The sequence below is a fragment of the Gouania willdenowi genome, chromosome 20 (assembly GCF_900634775.1).
Source record: "Gouania willdenowi chromosome 20, fGouWil2.1, whole genome shotgun sequence".
Classification (NCBI taxonomy): Eukaryota; Metazoa; Chordata; class Actinopteri; order Blenniiformes; family Gobiesocidae; genus Gouania; species Gouania willdenowi.
In genome coordinates, this window is record NC_041063.1 from 15,449,015 (window position 1) to 15,476,695 (window position 27,681).

At 38.3% G+C, this 27,681-nt stretch overlaps 1 protein-coding gene across 1 annotated transcript; it reads right to left on the reverse strand.

Annotated features, from left to right (window-relative positions):
- Positions 1 to 41: 41 nt before the first annotated feature.
- Positions 42 to 27,681, reverse strand: trpc1 (transient receptor potential cation channel, subfamily C, member 1). Its single transcript, XM_028434696.1, has 13 exons — positions 26,972 to 27,681; positions 23,927 to 24,081; positions 21,139 to 21,240; positions 20,845 to 21,047; positions 18,216 to 18,347; positions 17,933 to 18,128; positions 14,792 to 15,110; positions 11,771 to 11,910; positions 10,987 to 11,136; positions 2,572 to 2,756; positions 2,262 to 2,463; positions 1,116 to 1,310; positions 42 to 465 (listed from the first exon to the last, which is right to left on the reverse strand). The coding sequence occupies exons 1-13, from the start codon at positions 27,135 to 27,137 to the stop codon at positions 238 to 240; spliced, it is 2,373 nt and encodes a 790-aa protein (XP_028290497.1). The 5' UTR covers positions 27,138 to 27,681; the 3' UTR covers positions 42 to 237.

A 27,681-nucleotide genomic window follows, 5' to 3' on the forward strand; every position in this document is an offset into this window, starting at 1 on the left:
AAAACATTATTTTCCAATTATTTACAAAAGGTTAAGTAGCTCAATATCAGACAGGGGGTCTGAGTCTAGAGGCTTTGGTGGAGCATATATAGGATTCTAGTTACGTTCCGGGTTTCAAAGCTGCCTCTGTGACTCAAGAGGTTTTTTTTTGCACATGCTCGGTTCACGCGGTATAAACGATAAGCAAAGACTCAGTAAAGAGGGTGACGGAGAGAAAATGGCTAACTGTTCCTTTCTTCAGCTTCTTGGGTAGAACATGGCGTATTTGGACGTTCGGAAGCCCAGCAGGTCCCTCATCTCGTTGCGAAACTTGGACAGGTCTTGTCGCAGGTCGTTGAGGTTCTCCACCGTGGCCTGGTCTGTGCTCTGTAGCTTCTGCCGTGTGGACGTCAGGTAGCGGTGGACCAAACAGCACATGATCTTCTGGTAGTTCTCATCACGCTTCAGCTTTAGGTTCTTCCACTCCTGCAGGAAAGGAGAGATGATAGGATGTCAGGTTTGGGGTCAATTCCATTTTCCAATTACAGATTACGGAATTAGAATTCTTATTTTCCCCCTGAAATTCAATTACAATTCAAATAATCACTATTACTGAGTCTGAAATAATAATAAAAAAAAAACCATAAATCATTTTTATGCCTTATGATAGATCGCCTTATCTCAGAAAAATTGTAATAATAATAATAATAATAATTCCAATTATTTTCCCCATTTTTTTTTGCCTTGCCTGCAAAACTCAGGTGTTTTTCCTGCATTTTTCATGCCTTACTGGATTAACATCCCACTTTAGGTGCGCTCATCATATTTAACTCATTTTAAAGTTCTTATGATCTCAGAAAAAAAGGTCCAAAATTTTCAATTTTTCTGCTTACGTCTCATCTATTTTTATGTCTTACTATAGCCTTGTCTAAAAAAGTCCAACATTTTTCTATTTTTATGCCTTACTATTAGCCTTATCTAAAAAAAGTCCAACATTTTTCTATTTTTATGCCTTACTATTAGCCTTATCTAAAAAATAAAAGTCCAACATTTTTCTATTTTTCAGCCTTACACAGGAAGTGGTCATAACAAACGGATGTAATGACTGAAACAGGCCAGAAGCCCAGTTGTCTCACCTTGAGGCTATTCTGTCTCTTCACCTTGCCTTTAGAGGTGTGAGAACAGACCCACTTCCTCATGCTGGTCACTAAGTAACACACTGTCTTTGGGGAGGGGAGAATGTTGAATGGTGGAGGCAGAGTACATTTGTCATCAAAGTAGCTGAGCCAGAGTTTGGCTCGAGCAAACTTCCACTCCTTATCCTCGTGATTCTGCAGAAGACCAAAAGACACTGACTTAGTCACCGGTGATGAATTAATGTCACACCCAGACACAAAAGAGTTTCCGTGGAATTATTTGGTAAAGCCAGCAAACAAACGCATACTTATCCAAGCATGGGAATTTTAAAATAAAGTAAGCTACAAGTTTGCACAAAGCTACAATACAAGAATGAATTGACTAATTGATACGAGATAGCACTAAATGTTTTTGAAAAGTAAGGTTTAATGTTAAAATAATCCTTATCAAAAGGTACTTTTTAATTTTAGTCTAGTTTCAAGCGAGACTAAATTGGGTTGCGGATGTGTCCCATCCCACCCTTTAAATTCAATTTCCTGTGATTCATACAGTAACGCAGGGGCGTCAAACTCATTTTAGTTCAAGACCCAAATACGAAGCAGCTTGATCTCAAGTGGGCCACAGATATTAAGTGGGAAAATGAGTAATTTCTACATTATTGTGGCTGAGTTTTCACTTCTACGTATACATAAAATACTAAATATGTAAGAAACTGATAATATCCAAGCAATAAGTGATAAATATCAGTCCTAACAGAATATTCACTTTTACACTTTCTAGATTTTGTGATAATTTCTATTTATTTAAGTTAACTATGTAATAATTTGAGGACAATTTAAGAATTTTGTTGGAATTTTGAGTTTTTTCAACAGTTCAACATTGAAAATGACTGCAATCATATATAATATTGACAGAAGCACTGGGAAAACTGTGAGCACTTGCAAACATTGTTGAGTTTCATTTACACAATGATTCGTGTTTTGTCTGTCATTTTTATTTTCTCCTGTGGACCGAATTGGATGCTCCAAAGGGCCGGATTTGGCCCCCGGGCCATGAGTCTAACATATGTGCTGTAATGCCTTTGAGCCAAAAAAATTGACTAAAAACAGTAAAAGTCAATGTTGGAAAAAGAAGTTTGTGCTTACAGCGATTTGTCTGAAGCTTTTGTGGAGCATTGCCACCAACAGCTTGGTGAGCACGATAACCACCACAATGTTGTAAGTGCCAATAATCATGGCGCCCACGAAGGAGCGCAGCTCCTCTGTGTAGTTGATCCGGGTGACAAAGAGCGCCACGTGGGCCAGGGAGAAGATGTACCAAAACAGAGCGTAGCATGTTCCCATGAACCTGTGAAAAGCCATGGATTTCATAACAAAACCAAAATGACAGTCAGGGATGATCTTAACTTTGGACATCAAACATAAATTGTGGATATGTATGAGGTTTTGCTCTTACGTATGGAATGCGTCATTGCTCTGCTGCTGACAGAAGATGCCCTCGCAGCCTTTAGATGAGTTCTTGTTCGGGTCTTTCTGGTCCTTACCGTAGAGCTGGGTCAGACCAATGGTGAAAGAGAACAAGACCAGCAGAAAGAGGCCCAGAAACTTCCCAAACTCCTGCAGCATCTGACCCATGGAGATCTGGAGGGAGATTGAGGTTTGTCTATTTAATTGTGGGAATGCGATATCTAATTTATAAAATGCTAACTCTCTTACTTTGTAATGTAATTTAAGGTTTTTTGCAAATTAGGCTACTTTTGCAAGCCTTATGCTGCATTCACACCAGATGCGTCACAAAATGTTTGTGCGTCCAGATTACATACAAAATCAATGGACAAACGCGGCCCAGAGGCAAAATCTTTCCTGTGCGGCGGTCAGACGCGACCCGGCCCGCGCATCAAAAGTGTTCGCAAGAGTTGAAAATACTCCTGTGACTGTTTAGCATGACAAAAGCCAATCAGAGTCTTTGTTGAAAATGACGCCAGGCCGTCAACACGGACACCAGTCTGTTCACCCATTCAACCATGGAGTAGAAGCTTTTTTCACTGGTGGTTTATGTTTATGAGAGGAGAAAAAGTAATGCAGCTTCTTGCTTCAGCAGGCAGTGAAACTCAGTGAGTTGGATGTGTCGCTGGTGGCCGGTGCATCGCTTCAAACGCGCATATGAAGCAAAACAATTTGTAACTTAAAATGTTGCTACAACCTTCCTCTTTCTCATAACTAATACTTTTAGTGGGAATGCTTAGCATTTACCCCTTACTTTGCATCCACAATTAGGACTTTTACCCTCAGACTTCCATGTGCAGCTTTCATTGAGTAATCATCACGATGAGCCCGGTAAGAATCTTGCCCTGCACAATGTCTGTACCTTGGACTCTAAATAACTGTTAAATCCTAAATAACATAACATAATGTTCCCTGTGAGTACTGCCTACATATACAGTATCTATGCTTTTGGTAATGTGTACAAACTTGTGTTCATTGAGAATAAACACATACAGACAAAGGAGTTGGCAATCCCTTTTTGATTCTCACTTGCATTGTTGCGGCAATGCAAGTTTGTCTAGTTTAGTTTATGTTAGCATGGTTAAAGTCTTTTACACAAGCTTTTTCAACAATTTCTCTTGTCAGTATTTGATACAAAATCACAATAGAAGTTAGCATAAGTAGTCGTTCACTCCTCAACATATTTCCAGACCAATTTACTGTATTTAGACCAAATTTGTCCCGTATTTGATGAAGTGTACTTTGGTCTAAAATCGTAAATGATTAAATTTAATCAGAAGAGCTAAAATACCTCTTCACCACCTTTTCCAGGTACTTGTGGCTTATTTTCTTTTCATCCCAGTTCTTGCTTAACAGTGAATACCCAGAGAAGCAGAAAAAGCAGTAGGCTCTGGTAGCCAGACTGCACTAATAGACAAACATTGTGAAAGAGCGACTCAAGTCTGAGAAGACAGGGGAAGTCTTCTCTGGCCACTGGAAACCAACTATTTATGAACCGGAGTGGTTTATCTGTCCAAAGATGCTCAGATGAGGTTAATCCTTTCAGTAAACAACCAAACAAACATCCTGTGTCCACTGAGCAGGGTTTACACCTCGAGGTGAAGGGCTATGGGTGTGTTTACACTGAAGCCAAAGCCATTTGTTTGTGGAGAGTCAAGGAGAGTGATTCATCCTTTTGTAATGGAAGAATCCTCTCAGCTCTGTGCACGTGTGATTAGTAGCTGAGGCTTCACTTGTCTGACAAATATATGAACTTAGTTACAGTACAAACAGAGGAATCTCACAGTTCTGCGTTTCCTAACCTTGAAAGGAAGTATTCTACACTATCGAACATGGCCATAAATATGGCACTATCCATTTCTATCTGTTTTTACCTACACTACATGTATCATTCTGTTCTTCCACCTTTACAGTTACCTGGGTTGGGGGTCAATTATAATTGTGATCGCATAATTGATAATTAATTACAAATATGATGTATTATAATTGTAATTGAAATAATTTGTTGCTGTTGCATTCATAATTTATTTGTAATTGAGTTCAGATAACTGACTTTGTAATTGAAAATCAAAATTCTATAAAAACTGTCAATTACAAATGAATTAAAACGCAAAACCAGAGAACCATGTTACAGTTCTTTGGCTCACACAAACGGAGTTAACAATAACATTCAATAAAATATGTTTCATATCAACTTTTCCCACTACCTGTCAGTTCTCCTGAGGATCATTTTATCATTAAAAAAAAGAGAAATCTACAGGTATACTGACAGAAAAAAGGCTCAGACGCCCACACCAGAAATATTAACATCAATATTTTCATGGATGAGGAAGTCTAACAAGGTAACCAAAAGATACAAAACAAATTGGATGATAGATAATATTTTTAGTGTATTTTACAGCTGATTTAAGACATGGGTCAAAACCGACCTGTTATCATAGGAAATGCTAACAGAAAGCTAACACATGACGAAGGTTACGTTTTTTGGGGTCATTTATTTTCAGGCTCAGTAACTGTGATTAATTAAATTTCAACTTTATTAATTGAGAACATAATTCTAATGAATGTTCCCGGGGGAAAATAAATAATTATAATTGAGTTGTAATTGAACATGGATAACTGAAGACATAATTGTAATTGAAAAATGTAATTGACCCTAAATCTGGCAGTTATTGTAACTTTTTATTAACTAGTGTTATTAATCTCAGTCTATATTTTCAATATTTGTTGTTTTAATACATATTTTTATGATTAAATCCCAAGAATTTCACTAATTAAATGCTAATTATTTTTCATTTATTACGTTATCAGGCATTCTTATAGCAGAAAATATCAATCGTGTCTCAGTCGGAGAACTAAGTCCACCAAGGCTCAGTTCTTCCCGAGTCATGTTCTCCATAAATACATAACGGTTTTCTCTAAGCATGCTGGTGTTATGGCAATTATCATATTAATCATCAGATCATCAAATGTGTGTTAAGAACCGCTTTCTTTCTGATGATGCAAGACAATTCCTTTTAAAACACCATCCTCTACTCGCTGAAACCATATGGGCATATTTTGATTTCATTTTATTTCTCTCAACGCAAGAGAATATTTTATTACACCAACATAGCAGAGCAAACAAACTTAGTTTTGCTTAAAGTTATGGACAGAAATTGCCCAAACACTGGTTTCTTTAAAAAATTTTTAAAAAAAAACATGCATGTTGCGTCACTAGATCGTGTAGGAATGAACATGTTTGCTTCATGCCAGTTATAATTTGCCGCTGCGGCCTATTATTACCTTCCATTGGATTCTAATGTCAAAAGATGCTTATCTCATTTAAATATGAGCATTAACAGCTGCTATCTTTTTATTTTTTAGTGCGACGGGATCACCCTTTAACATGTTTGTTGTGTTCTTTTTTTTACTCTCTCCAAGCTCAGCGTTGCTGAGCCATAACTTAGTAGGAGGAGGGGAAAATCTCAGCGTTTTATTAAACATGCAAAACCCACAGGAAATGGAGTTGATAGCAGCTGATACCACAGCAGAGTGGAAATATGTGTGCATTAGTGGGAGAGGTGTGTCATGGTGAACACGCAGCCTCGTCTGATTCCTGCGCTGATCATTTTTCCATCCTATGGAGTCAGACGGTGATGTCACAGGGTGAATAAAGAGACGATGGAAGAGTGAAAAAATATTGTAAAAAAAGATCCTCAAAATACCCACTTTTTTTTCCAGCAACAAACCATAAATGTACCCCACCCTAATGAAAGAGACTGACATCTCCACACACCCTAAAAAGGGTTTAAAGCCATTACAGTCACACACAAGGAGGAAAAAAAAGCAACAACGTGGCTTCCTCTGCTTTTCCTCTTAGCCAGTGCAACACAATATGATGATGAAATGAGCAGCTGATAAACAACATTCTTAAAAAGCCTGTGATTATAATACAACAGATTTTTGGAGTGCTCACAGCAAGAAAAAAAACATCATTTTCCGTCTCTCCTTTATTGCATTTATACCTTCTGGACATTATTTAAGGGAAAAAACAACCAAGCAACTTTTTCTAACATAACAGTTTCTGTTTCTCATTGACAAAACTACAGCTAAATCCAACAAATGAATGAAATTCAAGGCAGCTTTTATTCATTTAGCGATGTTTACAGAGTATTTCTCAAATACATATTGCATCACTTTGAATACATGGCGCTGCCAATGTGCTCCTGAAACAATTTTGAAAAAACAAAACAATGAAATAACCAAAAAAACCCAGCAATGATGGAAAAATGACAATGCTTCAAAGACTAGCTAGATACATAGTAGATATACTTTATTAAATCCCGAGGGAAAGTAAAAGGATTCAGCAGCTACACAGGTGCCAAAAGGCAGGTTAGTATAAACAATAAAATAAACAGTATAAAATGGTTGGTAACATACAATAAAAAAAAATCTTGAAGGCTGATTGTTTTCAAACAAGGTTTTTCCCCAAAAATGATTTTTAATTTAATTCCACTTGTCAGAAATGGCAATAAATATAGTTTTGAGCCAGATTATGAAAAAAGAAACTGAATTACAGTCCTGTAGCAACATCTTGTGGGCATTTGTAGCCAGCTCCTTCAGGCTTATTTTAGATGAAATATTTCAAAAAAGTCAAATGGACACAGATGATATATTGCTTTATATTTTATCAGCTGTGCAGCAAATGCTTCCTACGTGGGGCCTCTTTTTATAGTGAGAATATAACCATACAATATGTGAAGATATTCATCTCCTGTGTCTCTTTAATGTGCTGACACTCAGTGCTCATGATGACGGTTATGAGACTGCAAGGCACAGCTGGTGGATGTTTAGTGCACGCTTGTCCTTGAACGCCTTCTCTCTCAGAGAAAGGAAGAGCAGGGGTGGAATTTGGTTTCCTAATCTTTTAAAATATGGATTCTGTCTAGAGATGGTCAACATTTTCGCTGATATTGTCCAACATTACATTTCCGATATTAACTGATACCAATAAATACACAGACGTCACATTTAATGTATCTCCACGGAAATAACAGGTAAAGGCTACTTTTAATGACTTCCTGGAAAAGTGAATGCGCGTGCTGCGTAAACTGTGCACAGAAACGAGGCAGCGCGTCTCAAATAGGTATCACTCTGAGCAGCAGAGGCGTCATGGAGGAGCGCGCCGAAACTCCAAAGTTACCCATTCCACGATTGCCAACGTATAAAGCTTCTACTAAAAAACAAAAGAAATGTCCGCGTACAAAGCTTGTGGATAAACAACTTTGTGACCGCAACAGAATATATCTCAGAACTGCTTTTCAAAGATGAAGGGACTTACTGCTTTTAGGCAAGGGCAAGGCAAAGGCAAATTTATTTGTATAGCGCATTTCATACTCAAGGCAACTCAATGTGCTTTACATGATAAAACATTCAATTGTTTAAAATCAATAAGAACATTTAAAATCATCAGTAAAATCAATTAAAATCATCGGTAAAATCAATTAAAATCATCAGTAAAATCATCATGACATCAACAACATGACAAAAAATCTCTCTCTCAATCATATGCAGTAGAGAAAAAAAGTGCCTTTAACTTTGATTTAAAAATGTTCACATTGGATGCTGACTTCAGCTCTGCTGGCAGTTTGTTCCACTTCTTTGCAGCATAACAACTAAAAGCAGCATCACCATGTTTACTGTGAACTCTGGGCTCCACTATCTGACCTGTGTCCATAGATCTGAGAGACCTGCTGGGTTCATACCTGACTAACATCTCACTGATGTATTCTCGACCAAACCCATTCACAGATTTATACACCAGCAGCAGAACTTTAAAGTCTATTCTGAGGCTGACTGGGAGCCAGTGTAAAGACTTTAAAACTGGAGTAATGTGCTCTGACCTCTTTGTTCTGGTTAAGACCCGAGCTGCAGCGTTCTGAACCAGCTGTAGATGTTTGATGCTCTTTTGGGGGATTCCTGTCAGAAGACCATTACAATAGTCCAGTCTGCTGGATATAAAAGCATGGACCAGTTTCTCCTGATCTTTCTGAGTCATTAAACCTTTCACTCTGGAGATGTTCTTTAGGTGGTAGAAGCTGTTTTTGTGATAGATTTGATCTGACTGATGAATGTAAGATCTGAGTCAATCAGAACACCAAGGTTTTTGACTTGGTCTTTAGCTTTTAAAGAACGAGACTCAAGATAATTGCTGACAGCAGTCCTCTTTTCCCTGTTACCAAAGACAATCACCTCCATCTTGTCATGGTTTAGTTGAAGGAACCATGACAGTAAAAGGATTCCGAACGGACCAGAATTTGGCGACATTTCGCATGGACAGGTAATAAACATGTTTTAATCAAAAGTTATGGCACTCTAACAACAAATGTATAGTTTTTGTAGTTGTGCAACATTGTTATGTTTTGCAATGCACATGCACAAACGTAGAGGCGTAGCTTCTGAGATTGGCAGAGGCGGGGAGGAAGTAGAACTGTTGAGGGCGGGACATTGATACGGTCTCTCAGAAACTCCGGATAGCAGCTTTAATCAACTTCAGTAATGGAAACAGTGCCTTATTCATTTTTGATGCAACCGGGGGGCAACCAGGGGGCAAAAGATCGCTTCGGAGTGAACTGAAGCTTCTCAATGATCTCGATCATAACATAACTTAACCGCGAGAGCGGACATGGGCTTGTCTGTAAATGGTCGCATTTACTGGTTCAATAAATGGGAAGAGATTCGTCACCTTTATAATAAGTGTTGACTAGGCCACTGGGAGTGAGGCCCAAGGCCAAGGCAGGCTGACTTGATAATACTGTATCATGTTTTTCTGCAGTCAGTGCCTTCTCCTCGTCCTTCTCTCTCTTTTCTGTTTCAGGTGTCGTGAAACAGATGATGGCAGTTCCTGATCTGTGGTTCAAGGCTCAACTAGTCTGAGACACTCTGATGTTCTATCTCTCCTTCCTGTTCTGTTCATCCTTCTGTCCACTAACTCCAACCAGTCGAGGCAGATGGCTCTGAATCTGATTCTGCTGGAGATTTCTTCCTGATAAAAGGGAGATGTTTCTTCCCACTGTCGCTAAATGCTTGTTCATGTGGATCTTGTTGGGTTTTTTCTTACTTATTATGAATTTTACATGAATTTTATTTGATAAGCGCATTGAGATGACTTTGTTGTAATTTGGGCTATACAAATAAAGTTGAATTGAATGACTCAAATGTAACAAAATAAAATTTCAAAGAAAAAGTGCTTTGTCTTTAATTGCGTGACAAATCAGAAAAAACACTGATGTCAATTAATTTCACATTGTGATGGTTGTGATGTCTACAATATCAGGAATAGGGCAATAATGCTAGTGAATGCTCATTAAGAAAAAATAAAAAAGTTTGTAACTTAAACTACTAAGTAAACTACTTAATGGCCTGCCAACATTTACAAGAAAAAAAATAACCGCGTGTCACTGTAAATATATGTATATCCCAGTGACAAATGAATATCAGATGTGTCCAAATGGCCAGTTATCATATGGGCCAACATATACAGTTATCTCATAGAGAAGCCCAGTGTGTACACAAATGGACCGTAATCCAGCCATTTAATGGCCTGGAGCCATGATCTCTTAAATTTTTTTGCAGACAGATGAAATCCCCTCAGGATATTATACAGTTTTCATCCTTCCTTTGGTCGATTTAGACGGTTAACAGCAAAACAACACCTTGTAATTTTCTTTTGCTGCTTGACTTTGCTTGTGCAATGAGAAATGTCCTGTACCATATTGGTGGAAAAAGTCAAATGTCAATGGAAAATATCAGTGTCACATCTCTAATTACCTCCGCCAAGGAGGTAATGTTTTCACTGGCATCCGTCTGTCGGTTAATGTGGATGTTTACTAGCAGGATATCTCAAAAAGTTCTGAATTGATTTAAATGAAGTTTGGTGAGCTGATAGACAACGTCCAAAGGAAGAATGAGTTCAATTTTTGAGATGATCCCCAAGGTACTTTAAATAGAATATTCAAAAAAATATTTTTAAAAGGGTATTTCTAAAAGTTATGAACGGAATTAAATTAAATTTGGTAAGCTGATTTAAGCTTGGCGCTGGTTTGCGCTCTCTGAGTGCTCTAATTCCTAATTCAATTGTATCCTCTTCCATTTAATGCAAGTTAGAAATCCACTGAAACCCTGCAGGGCTCAACATACTGTATAAACCTCTGCCTTTTAAAAAAGTCAATCTGAAGTTAAATCCATTCTAGGTGTACGGTTCGCTACTTTTTCTGATTTTTTACACAGTATTTCAGGGATCAGTGAAGTAAAAGGTTTTCCATACAACACTAGTTTGTGTCTTTTCTGATTTGTAAATGACCCTGGTGGGTTTTTTTCCTACCTGTAGCGGTCCCAGAATGGAGCTGGTGGTGTACATGAAGAAGAGTCGTAGATAACTAAGAACGTTGGCAAACGCAAACAGGCCCTCAGCCACGAGGATGGGATGGAAGGCATCCCATTTCTTCCTCTCTTTGTCCTGAGTGTCTTTGAACTGCAATAAACAAACATACAGAGCAGTGCTTAAGGCTCGATAGAAGCCTACAGCAACAAAATAATAGTAAGAATTCACATGGCTCATGGATTTAAGCCCATTTAGGGTTGAATTTAAACTACTATCGCATAGCAGTGTTTGTTGGAAGATCCGAATTTAAGCAAATCTTTTTTCTTTCTACAATCAAGAACTTCATGTTGGTTACAAACCGGCTTATGTTTAACAACTTTTACAGTATGTTATTTACATTTTAGCCTGTTAAAAAACATATTCAGAGCTTAGTTTTTTCTACTCTACTTAAAATCAAGGGTTCAGATTTGTCAGTGCGGATCAATTCAAGTATCACTCCCACATCTGCATCTGTCACATATGTAAGTTATTAGAGATACAGATGAGTAACCTAATGATGATTTGTTTGACTTCATGCTAGGGCATCATCTTTGAAAATAAACAATGTCTGTGAAATGTTTGTATTAGTAGGTCTGATGATGAAGACTGATTGATAAAACAAAGTTGTCCCAATTTGCCAACTTCTGCCCTGGCAAAGCATGGCCTTATAACAGAGAAACTCCCCTAGGGAAGAATAATAATGTACAATGCATAGCTATCTATGCTTCAGATCTAAGGAATGTACCTTGCTGTGAGCAACAATTTTGAGGGCGAAGGTGGCGAGGTACAGTGAATTCATCACAAAGCTCAGCTGGTTTCTCGACTCGTCAAGAAAGTCTTCCAAACCCTCGTACCAAAGTCGCTTCACGTCCGACCACACCATTCCTGCACACACACGTGTAAAAACACACACATCACAGGAAAAAGACATGTGCCGACATACATGAGAAGTCCTTTCTTAGAGGGAACCCTGGGGAGACAGGAATGTACAAGACGAATATTAAATACCTTTTTGCTCTAAATTTGACATCTGATGGATTTACGAATGTGTGCGGACTTTCATAAAGTTTAAAGTTTAAATTCAGAATTCACCGTTGACTGTTTTTAGGAAAACTCAAGGAAGTTTTTATAGATAAACTATGCTACAATCTAAAAAGTCATTCATTGCAGACGTACCAGTAAATGTGGATTCAAATAAACGTTTCACTCAGCATGTTTGAGATCCGACATGGGCGACTAACTGGCGGCCATAGGTCTAATATGGTGTGGCTCAACAAAAGGATAACAAATATAAAATACCAGAAAACAACAACTAAAATCCACATTAATGACTCCAAAAAACACAAAATAATGACTTCAAAAGCACAAAACAACAAAAATACACATAATCACTAAAAAAAACTGACAACAAAATCCAAAAAATGACTCAATAAACTCACAAAATGAATCCAAAACCACACAAAACAACAGAAATGTGCAAAATGAATCAAAAAACAAAAATAAAATAAACACAAAACATGAATAAAAAAACACACACAAAATGCCTGCAAAAACATATAATAAAACAACAACATGAATACAAAAACACAAAACAAAAACAGACAGAATCTGCGTATCTGATCCATCTCTAGGATCAGGTACGATCACATGTTTGTGAGAAAAAGTTTCTCATCTCTGTTTTACCCTGCGAGGACTAGCACGTTAACAGGCTTTCAGAGCAGCTGCATGATGACTTAATTAATCATTCCATTCAGGTGTGTTGGAGCATGGCGACATCTACTGAACTTGATATCCCCGGTTTTACTGAGAACACTACATTTCTTTGCAGGCAAAACAACATGATAAAATATGTTGTTTTCAATATTTACTTATAATCCAGAAATGCAAAACAAATTAAGCTTAAAAAACAAAAAAAACATCTAAACAAAACATAAATACTGTCAGTAGAAAAATACTGGAAAACACTGCATGCCGATTACAAACAACTATAGTTATCAAAATAGTGTCACCTCCAAATATGGCACAGGCCCATTTATAAAAATGCATAAAAATATTATATTTTCTAACCTGTTTGGCCAAGCAACTTGAAAACCACTTAAGAACACCTTCTCTACTGTATTTGAACAACAACAAATCTATACTTTCAGCTGTGAAACAAAGTGTGCTGACATTGTTATTCTGACATGAAGGGTCTGAAAATGAAATAAATTGACTTATTGTCACATGCTCATTTCTGGAAATCGAATAGGAAAATTGAAGCAGTTGTGCATACATAAATATTAAGAAACGCACACACCCTCAAACCAATCCAGCATAATAATGCACTTCCTTTGTATCCGAGTCCCCATTAAAGTGAGGCATGTGGCTCAGGGGAGCAGCAGAGTGGAGGGGAAAAGGGATAGAGAGGAGGTGCGTGGGGGAGGTGCAGATGGAGAAAGAGAGAACAATAAGAACAACAAGCTTGGATTGGACTTGTGGTTTGTGTCTGCAGACATCCTGAGCTCAGCCTGATAATGGGCAGTAGAAAACCTCCTCAAAAACTCTTTATTTAACTTGTTTTCCTGCAAAGCCTCTTGGGTACATCATCTGCACCACTTTGTCCTCCGACAGGGAAAAAATGACTCAACTGAAAATGAATTTTGCATGTTCTTTATCATTAAGTCCTTTCACACTCTCACTGATGTCAAGGGTGTAAATGCAGTAGTAAATGAAAAATTACACCTCCTCAAAAAAATATAAATAAATAGACAAAAAATTAAAAAACTGTAAACGGATTCAATAATAAAGCTATTTACTCAGTCATCCTTTGAAAAGCTGCAGCTATTGCTATAATTTATTCAAACTGTAAAGAAGGAGGAAAAATCTCAGAGAGCTACTGTGGTGATGCTGTATTAGTGGTGGTGTGTGAGTGTTAGTGTGTGTGTTAGGTGGAGGGGTAACACACATCTCTGCAGAGTAAATAAAGTAAGAGAATTGAAAGTGGAAAGAAGATTAATCTGAGTTTCCCGTTTGCACATTAAAAGAATATAATAGTATAGAATAAACCTCAATTGATCCCCATACAGCAACACCATAGAATAGCAAAAGTAAACAGTAAGAACAAAAATAACCAACATAGAATAATTGTGCAAATATACAACTGTGGGATGGACATAAATTAAATAAAAAAATGAATTAAATCAAATCAAAAACAACACAACAACGGCATAAAAAACACAACAATGTGCAAATGACAGATGAAGGAATATGGTTGAGGGGGTATCAGTTGTTGTTACAGTTATTAAAGTAAACAGTGGTGTTGAACAATCTGATGGCAGTGGCAACAAATATAGTATAACTTTGTGTGAAATACTGCTTTTTTTTGGTAGTTTTGCGTGGAATTCAGAAGCAACCAGAGGAAAGAAAAAGAAAAGCTCCAGTTTTTATTTATTTATTTATTTTGTGTGGAAAGCACTTAGAAGCAGACCTGACCAATTCAAGCCTTTCAACTGATTTTCTGTCATTTACTACACGAAGAGTCATCTTTTATGTAATGGCCAATACAATTATAGATAGAGGAAACCGGATTTCATCGAGACGCAAACACAAATCTCAGATTTTCAACTCCTTTTCATAGTTTGAGCCCTTCTGTGTGCATTAGATCAGATGCTGTAGGTTTATTGATGCTGACCTCAAAGTAGGTAAAACACATATCAATCCTTACAATCAATGAGAGTGTTTTCCATCTAGCAGCCATAATGGTTTATTTAGTGGAATAAATTCTGACCTATGATCCAGAGGATGAGCAGGTAGTCGATCATCGTGTTCTTCTTGTCCTCGTTGCAGACCAGAGAGTAGAGGTTGAGCAGCAGCAGGAAGGTGATGTAGGAGGCGCTGTGGATGATGAACTTGACGAAAGGCGTGTGGATGATCTGGCCGATTCGTGAGCGCGGCACCAGAAGGTAGCAGATGGAGAGCAGCGGCCAGAGCATGGCCACGCTGAGGACCGTGGCCATCTTCAGACACGTGTGCTTGCGTCGGTAGCTGGCGGTTTCTCCGAACCACACGGTGTTTAGGAACTGCTGGCAGTTGGACTGAGCGACAAACTGTTGTGGGGACAGGGTGAAAAGTCATGAGTAAGCATATTTCTGTCAGTGCTAACTAGGGATGGGAATTGATAAGAATTTAGCGATTCCGATTCCATTATTGAGACTGTTTATCAATTCGATTCCTTACAGATTCTTTTATCGATTCTCATTGGGTAAGGGAATTAAATAATACAAATGGATTTGTTTGCTTTAACTCTTTATTATCTTTAATTTGTCTATTTAATTTCCTGCTGGGATATCAGCTCTATTTTAATCCACCAGGTAAGGCAGGTATATTGTTTTCACTGGATAATAATATATACATATATATTGAGAATCTTAACAGAGCTCCTTTTGAACTTGAACAACTTGATCCAAAACTAATTCAGACATAAAACCAATAATTCTTCTGTAAAAAAGAACATATTTACCAAAAGTACAGCTGCACTTGTCAACTGTGGTAGATTAACTATTTGTGTGCAGATAAAATGAGCATGTTTGCCTTGTCAGGAAGGAAACCAGATTGTTCTGAACATAGGGTGTCTCCAGCTGTGGAGAACACCCTTTCAGATGGTGTCGAGGATGTTTGGAGACAAAGATCTTTCTCAGCTAAAGCTGACACCATTGGCATCTCTCTTCATCCACCATCAGAGAGTGGCGTTGTCTTTGGTTGGGATGGGAGGAAGGTTTCTATATAGTTGGACTTCTTCATTCACTCTAAAGACTATGTAGGGCCCTTTAAAATCTACTTTAACGTAATTCACTTTTGAATGCGGAAATGGACAGAATTGGCATGAAACGCTGTCACCTCAAAGTTTTTTTTATGGAAAAATGTTACCGGGGGGGGACTGCTCATTAGGTGCACCGCTCGCCCCGCTCCCTTCATGGCCACTTCAAACACGCTTCAAACATCGCCTAAACTGCCAAAAAACAACGCAAATCATCACTGACTCCTAAATACAAAGCCCATGTGCCTCTAACCGCTGATATAATCTCAACTATCTCAAAGTCTGAATTTAAATCAAAGAAAAAGAGGCTACCAGGCAACGAGCAACAAAAGTCAAACTATAAAAGAATGTCACATTGACAATAGTTGCTCACACTCACCTTCCACTCACAAATCAATATTAATCCTAAAAAAGGATGATGATGTATGAAATTGTTACATTTATGTAAAATATAGGCCTACGTAACGCTGTAGGCATACAAACGTACAACCGTACAAAGCATTCCTAAGTGAATGAAATATGTTGAATAAAACATAATATGGCTAAAAATATTTCTGATCCCTTTTTCTTGAAAGACTGAGTGCTCTGTTTGATGTCATTGTGTCTCCGTGTCCCTTTAAATGTTGTCGCCACAAGAAATTGTGGGTCAGCATTATCTGGTCTTCTTTGGTAAAGGAATTTCCTAGGCTAAAGGAGGTTATAAAGGAAGCATTGAGCCTCCTTTCCTTAGCTTTTAGAGAATTGGAACACTCCTTATCATGGCTGCCACTTAAACAGTTCTGGGGGTAAAAACTGATATCCGGAGGATGAAAAGAGAGAGAGAAAATTCAAAAGCGAACGTCTTGATGTCCCTCCCTAAACAGCTCCATTTCGTCCCCCTGCCAATCTACCAGAAGCCACGCCTCTACTTTTGCATAACAACAATGCTTAACACGCCAATACACGTGTAGTATTGTTTTTCACTAATAAAACACTTTTGTTAGTTAGTTTGATTAAAACATGTTTATTACCTGTCCATAAGAAATGTCGCCAAATCAGGGTCCGTTCGGAATCTTTTTAAAATCCGAACGTTCCTCAACCTTTGAAAAGCAGCTCCGAGATAAATTCTGTTGCGTTCACAAAGACGTTTATCCGCAAGCTTTGTACCAGGACTTTTCTTTAGTTTTTTAGTAGAAGCTTTTGAGTTTCGGAGCGCTCCTCCATGATGCTATGCTGCTCAGAGTGATACCTGTTTGCTGTTGTGACGTGCAGTCTTGTTTTTGTGCACAGTTTACGCACGCGCATTCATTTTGATTGACAGTCTCCGCTACCGGAAGTCGAAGCCTATTGGCTGGGCGATCAAGGCATAATTTGCAATTTGTATAGGGGTCTATAGGACAAAGGCGAGACTTATATACATTGACGTATATGAATGACCACCGGCAGTAGATCATAGGAAAAGACTAGATAAGTATTTTTTTTCTCATTTCAAAAGAATTGTACATAAACCTAGATATCGCAGAAACTCAGAATATCAGCTTTAAGGAAAAGTGGATATGAAAGTAGATAGGAGGTACTATTCAGACACAGCAGTGGATAAAAAAACTACATCACTTCATGCCTATTCATATTTGCATTCAGCAGAAAAAGTTGTTTTATGGTGTACTTGCACTTTAACAGTTCTGTGGAACAGTTATCGGAGCTTGTCACATATTGAATGTTTTTTAAAGGTGACAATTAATCCAAAAAAAGAGAATAAAAAACGAAGTACGTGTAAAACATCTACATTATTTCTATCACCTAAAGATGAAAATACTACACTATACTGTATATTCTCAGCTAAACTGATGTCCAAGCTGTAAATCATCCCTTCACCTAAAAACTTTGAGGCTTCAGATGATTTTGAGTGCTGTCGCCTAAAGGAAACCTTTCATGCAGTCAAACTATTTATCAAGGTCAGCACGTGGCACTGTGGGATTTAACAGCACGGTGCAATAAAGAAAAAATATTCACCAGATATTATCAAAAGAAGGTATTATATTATGAGCACACGCCTGTCTTTGCATATGAAATGGTGCAGTGACGCAGTCCTACTGATAAATGATAAATGGCTGCAAAAAGTTTGAAGTGAACCTCTTTTTGGTTGTACTTTATGGCGAGTTTAAGTCGGCTGAGGTTCATGCGTTCCTCCATTAAACCTCTTTTGTTAACATGATCCTCGCTGGACGTGTGGTTGAGAATCACTTCCAGTTCTCGAGAGTTTCGGGCCTGAGCCAGCAGATCCTTGGCAAACATCTTACACTGCTTGGCCAACTCCTCATAGTCATTTCTGAAAGACAGAATTTAGTTACAATAATAAGTCGACATATCCTAATGTTCTTTTTTAAATTGAACTTCACATATTCATCGACTGTACCTGAACTCCACCTCCACGAGGCTGAGCTCCTTCAGGTCTGCACTGAGCTCAAAGGCCCTGAGAATGGGATCCTCTTCAGTCAGCATGATGAGCGAGGGACTAGCGAGGCAGCGGTAAATGTCGAGTCTAAACCTGATTGACAGAAAGAAGGAAGAGAAGGTGTGAATGTAATTGTATGCCAAGAAAGATTCAGGCCAGGGGAGTATGGATGGAAGAAGAATCAGAGTCTAGCTGCTGTTTTATTTTGATCTGTTCGACCTAAAACTGAGTCACTAAGTGTTCTGTGTGGGAGGCTACACTTCCCAGCAGAGGAAATCAACAACATGTCATCTTCAGCTCAAATATCAGATGACAACATATATTTAACTTCAAAAGAAACACTGATTCTTTTTAACAGAGACGGGCAACTTTAATCACAGTGGGCTCCACAAACCTGTGATTTTATGATTTGAGGGCCACATTATCAACATTCATATAAATTTAAAGGGGCAGTATTATGAAAAATTCACTTTATAATGGTTTTGCTACAGTGATATACATCCATTTAGCTGTTGAAAGTTGAACAAGTTCTGTTTCCTCCCTCCCTTGTTATTGCACATTCTGTAAAAAGTCAGCTCCAAATGGGCGAGTTGGATTTTTCTCGCTACTTGACGTCACGTAGCAGAAATCCTGGCTCCTCCTACCCTATATAAGAATGTGAGCTCCTCCCTCTCAAACTACCTTACAGCTAAAACAAACACTGTCATTTAATATAGAATATATATTACACTTTATTGTCATATATGTAAAGCTTCATACACAAAATGTGTTCTCTGCATTTAACCCCTCCCTGAGGAGCAGTGAGCAGCCACGCTGTAGCACCCGAATCAGTTCCATTTTTGGTATCCGTTATATTGACTCGTATCGCCTTTGAGAGTCACTTTCTCCTCCTCCGCTGCTTTTCTAACTACAGGAATAGTGCATTTAATGTGATAGTCATATGTTTTCTTCAACTGCTGTGTCGCATTGTGTCACAAACACGCCAAATCAGCGATACGAGGTGATATAGCAGGCTCACCAATACGCCAAATCACAAGAGCGGAGTCTACTTCCGCATGAACAAATAGTGCCACACTACAGTGTACGTTATTTAGTTTTGACGGAAACCTTCACTCCTTCGCAAGTGAGGAAAACAATGGCGGAGGGAAGGGTATTTTCTTTCCCGATTTCACTTGTGACGTCACAAATGTAGAAATTTTGAAATGGAGCAATTTTTTCTGTGTTGTAAAATTTACACAGACCGCAAACAAATGACTGGATAGTTTTATTTCACATTTTGTGTGCCAGTGGACACTCATGTTACCTCATATGTGATTAAAAAAAACTGTAAAAGTGGATTTTTCATATGCCCCCTTTAAACTAATGTATTGGTCTTTTTTGTGGTTAATTACATTAACAATTACAATTACATTACAATTTGAAAAACAACAAAATTATTGTATTAAGGGTGTGCCAAAATATCGATACAATGATATATCGCAAGGTTTCGTCTCGCGGTACGTTATCGATTCACTGGCGCCAAACATCAATATTTATTTTGATTTAGATTTTTTTTCCTTATTACACAAGTTAAGTATAGGGCCCTATAAAATCTACGTTAATGGAATCGTGGACGGAATCAAATGAATAGAATCGGCATGAAATGCGTCACATTGAGGCAAGGAACTTTTTTTTTGTGGGGGAAATGTTTCAAAGGAACGCTCAGGTGCACCACCCTGCCCTCTCTCATCTTGGCTGCATTAAATACCGCCTAAACCACCCGGAACACCATCTAAACTGCCAAAAAACTACGCTAATCATCACTGACTCCTAAATACAGAGCCGACCAGTGCCTGCTTAACTTTGCTGTGCCTGTGAAACTCCGTTCGTTTCTGGTCAAGCGCTGCATCACTCCGTGAAAATATGAGCAGCTTCACCTGCTCAGAGTGTGTTAACAACATCTCATCAGAGCTACAGAAGATCCATGGGAAAAGTTGAGTGTAGTTGTGGACGAGACCATCGATGCCAGGGTAATGCACTGACTGAAATGATTATTATTCATAAAACAAGTTAATTCTGCTTGTTAAGCAGCACTGATACAGTATGTGTCCATGTATACAGAGAAGTTGATAATATGAGTGCTGAAATGAATATTTTCTGCATTAATTTTGTTTTTAATGATTTAAAGTTAAATTGCACAAACATCCTTAACAATATTTTGGTGAAGCATTATTTAAGAAGAGCCACTGTGCAGTCTACACTTTGTTTTACTTGGCTGTGTGTATGTGTGTGTGTGTGATGTAAAATTGACTGACAATGTTTTGTAATTCTTGTGAAATAGATTCAGTGCAGTCAATAAATTCTGAATTTCTTCAGTGACACAGATATCGCAATGTATCGTGAATGAATTTCCCCCGCGATATACCAATTATTGCAATAAAAAAATCACTGTATTGTGGGCAAAAAAAATATTGCGAGATATCATATCACAAGGTACCTGGCGATACCCAGCCCTATTGTGTATTATCTGATGAGTAAAACTAAATCGCTCCACACTCTCATCTGTAGTCTCAACACACACATTTCTTTCCACACAGTGAACATTTTTAACCTGGAGTGTCGCAGACTGTCCTTCTTGTTTTTAGCGTTGCAGGCTGTACACTCGCAGCCCACAGCGTGAGGTCGTGGTAGAGAGATGTCCTGTTTCAGCAGCATGGTCAAAATCTCATAATTGTTTCTTTGGGCTGCCAGGATAACTGGGGCCACATCCATGGTGGTGGAATACTCTGGGTTCTGGATCTTCTGCACCAGTTTCTAAAAAGGTTTAAAAAAGAAAATTTAGATAAAGTGTTATTTTTTACTGAGGTTTTTTTTTTGTTATGATAAACTATATGAGCAGACTTACAGCAATAGAAGGCTTCGAGGATCTTCGTGGCCTGTGGTTGAGGAGGATGTCCACAGCTCCAACCACTTCTGAGTCTATCGCAACCAACAAGGCATCTGTCGCCTACAATGAAACAAACACTTCAGCTTTATCTAAGTGGCTATCCAGCATTTTTAACTCACTTGGTGCCATTGACGTAATATTACGTCATTTACGTTTTTTCACTGGGATTACTAGAAAACACCACTGAAGGTGGCAGCAGGGCACCTTTAGATGTGAGATTAGCCACTGATGCTACCATTAGCTAAGGAGGAAGAAGCAGGAACGAGGGAGATTATGGCGCTATGAAGTGATATTGTGAAGTATCCAGCAGCTCACAGCACCACATACTAACACAGAACATGTGTGGACCGGAGTGGATTATTGATTATGCTTCGATCACGAGATTAAACCATCAACTATCCGGGACAAACGGGTCATCTCTGCGTGTCGGGAGGAAGAGGAAGTTACGTCTGTGTGATTGACGGGGGAGACACTTGGAGGAATGCCAAAATACAGTAAGAAATCCTTTCAACTCTGACATAGATAGCATAATGATAATAATGTTGCCATCAAAAGCCCTGTCTCAGTGTTGTTTTTGTAGTTTTATAGAAGGAAACTAATGTTGAGGTGTCACTAAAGCAAGCTTCAAAGTCATTTATAGATTTTTTCAGAAAAAGACGTTTTTCTCAGCTTTTTGTCACAAACTGCAGATTTGTGTGAAATTTGCCTCTATTCAACTGCTAATTACAGAAGAACAAAACAAGCTAGAAACAAGATTATTTTTTCTAATGAAAGTAGAGGCTTTAATCTTTTGGAGTCTGGTGTCAGAATTCAGATTGTACAAAATATTCTGTGGATCTTTAAATATCAGTGAAAATGCTCTAAAACAGCTGGCACTGAATGAGTTAAAGATAAGACACCTTTGAGTTGTCACACAACAGATTTCCTTTCATTTATTTATCCTTTCATCAACTTGTCTTCTGTATTAGGGCAAGTAATACAGGAGACATTTGACTAACTGAACGCGGTGCAAATCTTTGTGACACGTACAGTACTCCGTGCGAAAGCTTCCGCAGGATGGAAAAACGTTTTCCCCATATTCGTTTTATTTTAGGGATAGACCGATATGGAGTTTTTAGGGTCGATGCCGATACCAATTTTTTTTTTATTAGCCTTAGCCGATGACTGATACGGACTGCCAATTTTTTTGAGCCATATTTGGAGCCGATACTACTTTTGTATCATAAAAATTACACGATGATAACAAATGGTAAAAGTCTCAATTTTTAAAAAAGGAACATTTATTGAAATTAACAAAGGTGAGGTAGAACAACAACAAGTAAAAAATATTTAACAAATATTAAAAACAGATGATGGAGAACAAGAACAAGTACGAAATATTTCTGCTCTATGTAAATAATGGGAATCGGCGAATGCAGAAGCCAGCGTCGACAGATGCCGATACATGTAAAAAACGCAAAAATTGCCAGCCGATGTATAGGTCTATCACTACTTCATATGCATGTCTGAAGCAAATATAAAAGCTCCGCCACCCATACTCCCTTTCTTTTCACCATCAACTATGGAGGACCCCAGTAAAATCGCTGCTCTTTACATTTTGTGGAAGCTGAAGTGCCGTCAAAACGCTTGACACCGGCGTTCCTGGATTCACCAGGTTAACCAGCGACTCATCCAACTTGGTGAGTTTCACCGTTTTCTTCAGGATCTGCGCTAAATCTTTCCTGAGTCCGGTCCCGGTAAAAAAGCTTGCTGTGTTGTAGAGTTCTGGGTGGTCATACACCACCATGATTATTTTCTCCTTCATGCTGAAATTAATGAAAAGACCTGCGTCCGTGTTGACGGCCTGACGTCATTGTCAGCAATGACTCTAATTGGCTTTAGCGCCTGTGCGTCACACAAAACATTCGCTGGACTGGAGTTCAATATTTTCAACTCAAGCGAATGACAAATGTCTTGGAAAATCAGGAGCGCGCATGCTGCGACCAAAGCTCCTGCCGCGCGGATTAGACCGCGGCGCTCCAAAGGAGAAGAATTTGCCTCTTACCACATCTATTCCATTGATTTTGTATGTAATCTGGTCACGCAAACATCGTGCCATGTCCAGTGTGAACGCAGCATAAATGAGCACATAGATGCATCATTTTACAGTTTTTTTTATATTTAGGGTCCAAAAAGAAACCACAACACCAACTATTAAATTGTTTAAAGCTAAAAAACACAAGTACAGTTTATGCTAACATAGCTAAGAACCTAACAACGCCTGAAGGAGTATGGTGATGGTGGACCAGAACATTTAACCCTCTTTTTTTTTGGGACTAAAATTTTACCATTTACTAAGAGAGGCATTGAATGTCTATATTTTGGAAAGGTTAAAGTATATACTTGCTATATATATATTCAGAATTTAACATTTGAAATACAACAAAGTTGATGTTGTATTTACTTGGCGTGATTCAATCTGACACTTCTGAATCTTGAATGTAAGTTTTCTTTCGAGAAGAATTGAGAAGAAAAAACAGGCTTAGAGATAATATATATATTTTTTAAATGGTTTATTTTAATTTTCCTAGTAGGAGGCGTGCTATAGTCCAGCAGGTATTAATCGAGTACTAGACATACAAAGTATTTTACACTGTTCAGAATATAAGCCTACTTCATGTTTAACAATTTAGATGTGCTTTAACACACCAAATATCTTCGGCATATCTTTTTGTCTTGTTGCATGTGTGTGTGTGCGTGTGTATACCTGGCAGCCATGTTCCAGCAAAAGCTGCAGGATGTCAAGGTTCTCATTCTCTATTGTGATGGTGACCGCGTCCCGGCCCAGAACATCCACAGAGTTGATGTTCAGCTCTCCGTGTCGGTTTTCCTCCAGCAATTTTTTCACCATGTAGTAGTCACCTGCGAAGGAAGCCACAGACACAAAAATTTATTGGAATGAACCCTCTTGAGGGAATGCACTTTGATGATAAGATCTATAAAAGCAATGAGGCAGTGCTGCAGTTAGTGCCAGATGCACAGAGCTGAGAGGCAAGAGGAGCCGACTCAGCTTTCAGCAGCTCTCTTTAATCTTACATAACAATAACATCTCCCTCAAAGGGCAACTTGTGCTGTTCTTTTTTAAAACACTTTATATGGTCACCGTCACAGTGGTTCATACAGGCTTTAGCGACTCAGACAATCACTGTCTGTATAATGTTTTTGTAACACCCTCCCACTTATAAAACTATCAAGGATGCCCCTGATATTTTAGTTAGTGTCTCATGTTGTTTTGAACTTTCTTTGTTCTTGTTTTTAAAGAGTCAGCAGACCAGGAGAAGAAATATTAAGAGAAACAGACTAACAATAGTATAAACCTTAACTTCTGGGGGAGAAGCTACACAACAAGAGATAAAGAGTTGCTGGTGGTCTTGTGTATTAATAACAAGCTGTTGCTCAAATCAAAAAGAATGTTTAAGGGCGTATACTACAAAGCTAGATTTCCTCTTATCGCACTAACTTCTGGGATTTAATCAGTGTGTGCTGTCCTACAAAGCTGGCTAACATCTTATGAAGCTAAATCACCATGGTAACTTAGGCTGAACGGCTAACCTGGTCGAAATCAGGTTTTGTTTTGGCTAGGATCTGAGCGAGTACTAAAGCTCCGCCTCCTGACCAATCAGTTCTCTTAGAAACTAATTTAAGCACTAACACTCATAAATTCCTGCATTAACTCCTTGTTGGTTTTACTACAGCAACAGTGTTCTAGGTCTGAGTTATGAATTTTAATTCTTCATATTTTTAAAGAATTATTCCTCAATTGTGATGTAAGTTGGTCGATGCAGTTTGTCCGTGATTGTGATCGGTCTGACGCTGTAATCTCCTCCTCTGTCACAAGAGTGCACACGTAACAAGGCTAAAATTAAAGCTAGGGCAGGCGATTTTATTCAGATACACTTCTAAAGTTTTTGGTTGAAATTTTCTTTACGTTCTGACAGAAATTAAGATCTCTGAAAAAGGAACGAAGAAAATCCGTCTTCTGTAGCAGCTGTAAACCTGTAATAACTTCGACCAAAACGAACCGTTTTTTTCAACCACTTCTCCCTGCTCGTTCTTGATCCCTCGCATATACGAGCCCACACTGAAAGCTCGTCACCGCTGACAGAGTTAAAACAAAGTTTTTGGTCCCGTTTTTTAACATATATAATGGTAAAGTTTATTGTTTACTTACTGCTGAATGAGACGTGAGACGACAACGTTTCTGTACAATACAAACGATGAGCTGAGCTCCTCTTCTGCAGCAGCTGTGCGTGTGCATGTGAGTGAGACGGGGGAAAGAGGGGAGGGGCAAAGGGGTAAAGGCGGAGCCGTCGGGGAAGCTACATTCAAAATCATGCCAGCTTTTGAAAATCACCAACCCAGCCTTTAACTTAGCGAGTTGTAATCAAGATTCGTAGGACAGCTTTTGTCTGACTGAGAATGTTTAGTTAGGTAAAGCACGCTAACGGAGATAAATCCAGGATATAATTATCTAGCGTCGTAGTATAGGCCCTAAAAATTCATTTTCATGTATTAAGAGTAGCACAAAAATTTTATTTTTATAAATAATAATTTTTTTTTTTGGTTAAGGCTCAAATAATTTAAAACAAAAACCCTGTTAATCACTAATAAAAAAAATTACTTTTAACCAGAGTTTTTACACTTCGGTAATTACTCAAATGTATTAAGAGTGTTCATAAGAATTATGAATTATTAAGTTATAATATGCTATGGTTTCATTTATAAATAGTTGTCTGAATAAATTAAAGCTTTAACACATTATTTCAGAAGACAAAATGAACTTGCTCAAATTATTAAGTTATCTTAATTAGTTAGCACAATGCACTCAACTGCACAATAAATCATAAACGCTCAAAATCTTTTTTTTTCCCCAAAACAGATGCCCATGACTATATTTATTCATTTACTTGGATTCGTACCATGGAATGGCATGACATTAAAATATATCAATCAACTAAGCAAACTTTATGTATATAGCAGCATCTTTTTGCTTTGGCTTTCAACACAAGTTGAGCAGATCCCATGTATTTTATTATTATTGTTTTATGCTGTATATTTTGTGACTGTTTTTACATTGTATTTTATAATGTTTGCTGTACAGCACTTTGGGCAGTTGTAGCTGTTTTGAAATGTGCTATATAAATAAACCTGACATTGACATTTTAAAATGTAAATAGATGCCTCTTGTACTATAGAATGGTCTGTTTTATTCTATTGACTGATGTGTACATTAGGGGTGTCCCGATCCGATGTTGATATCGGATATCGGTCCAATATCAGCCAGAAAACGGATATTGGATTTCATCAAACTGCATCTAAAATCTCAGATATATATTATATTATAATTATTCAATTGTAGAATACTGTAGATATTATGCTGAAGGTTAAAATAGGTGTAACCAATTGGTTAATAATAAATGGGTCAGTTATTCTCATACCTACTGTTGCTGACTATTGTTTTCTCTTTGAATGACATCACTTGATCAAGCCTTTTCTAACATTCGACACGACAAAATAAGTAATAAAAGTATCGGTATCGTATCGGAAGTGAAAAGTTGTATCGGGGCATCCCTAGTGTTCATAGGCTCCTAGCTTTTGCTTAATGTGGACCTTTTGTGTAGTGCTGTTTTGTTTGTTTTTCATTGTAAACTTATTGAATATGTTTAATAATACATACAAATATGTTGTGCGAGTTTAATGTTCTTTCAAAGCCAACAATGAGGACGTTATTGTGGGTTAAATAATGTCAAACCTTTCTCGCATGCCAGCAGGAAGAGCTTCTCATCCAACGTGGTTTCCTCCTTCACTTCTCTGACGTCCTTCAAGGCCAGATGTTTATCCGGTGAAGAAGCGTCTGCGCTCTGGTACAGAGCTGCCATTGCGACGGAGAGAGAGTACGGACAGACACTGATGTGCATTCCCCTAGAAACCAGCGACCATTACACAAGAAAGAACCGTCTTAAGCGACGACACGAGAGAGTTCCGCTGTGGCTCCGTCCGAACAACACAGGCTTTCCAGCGTCGTCATTACACCGCAATGTCGTCCAGTCCGGATGAGTTGCTTCCACCTTCTTGTGTTGAAATAACTGATTCCAAGGCGGACAGTTATTGGGAAACACCGCAGAGTGACAAACGCGGAGCAGTAGGCTTTCTCGTTGTGTTTACATCCATCTTCTCACCCAGCGCTGCTCAGAGATCTGGTCCTGATGCTGCCGACCGAGCTGCTTCTGCGCCTGCGCGCCCCGTCACCTGCAGACCCAGTGCGCATGCGCGGACTCAAGGGATTTTGATGATTATATAACAGAACAGCTCTGCACTGTCTCACATTCCTCAACCTGCAAACAAACACTAAATAGGCACAGAGCTGTAGATTACATCTAGTACACTGACTCAGGATTCAGATACATGGCTCTCTAAAATAAATTAAACACTGACGATTTAAAAACACATCCTTTTTGAGAA

Bases quoted from the DNA above. Each gene is read 5' to 3' on its own strand.
- trpc1 (XM_028434696.1), bottom strand. From the start codon at position 27,137: ATGCACATCAGTGTCTGTCCGTACTCTCTCTCCGTCGCAATGGCAGCT. The intron at 21,048-21,138 runs GTAAGTCTGCTC...AAACCTTTTTAG, and splicing joins CCTCGAAGCCTTCTATTGCT to AAACTGGTGCAGAAGATCCA. The intron at 15,111-17,932 runs GTTCACTTCAAA...TCCCCACAACAG, and splicing joins TAAAGTACAACCAAAAAGAG to TTTGTCGCTCAGTCCAACTG.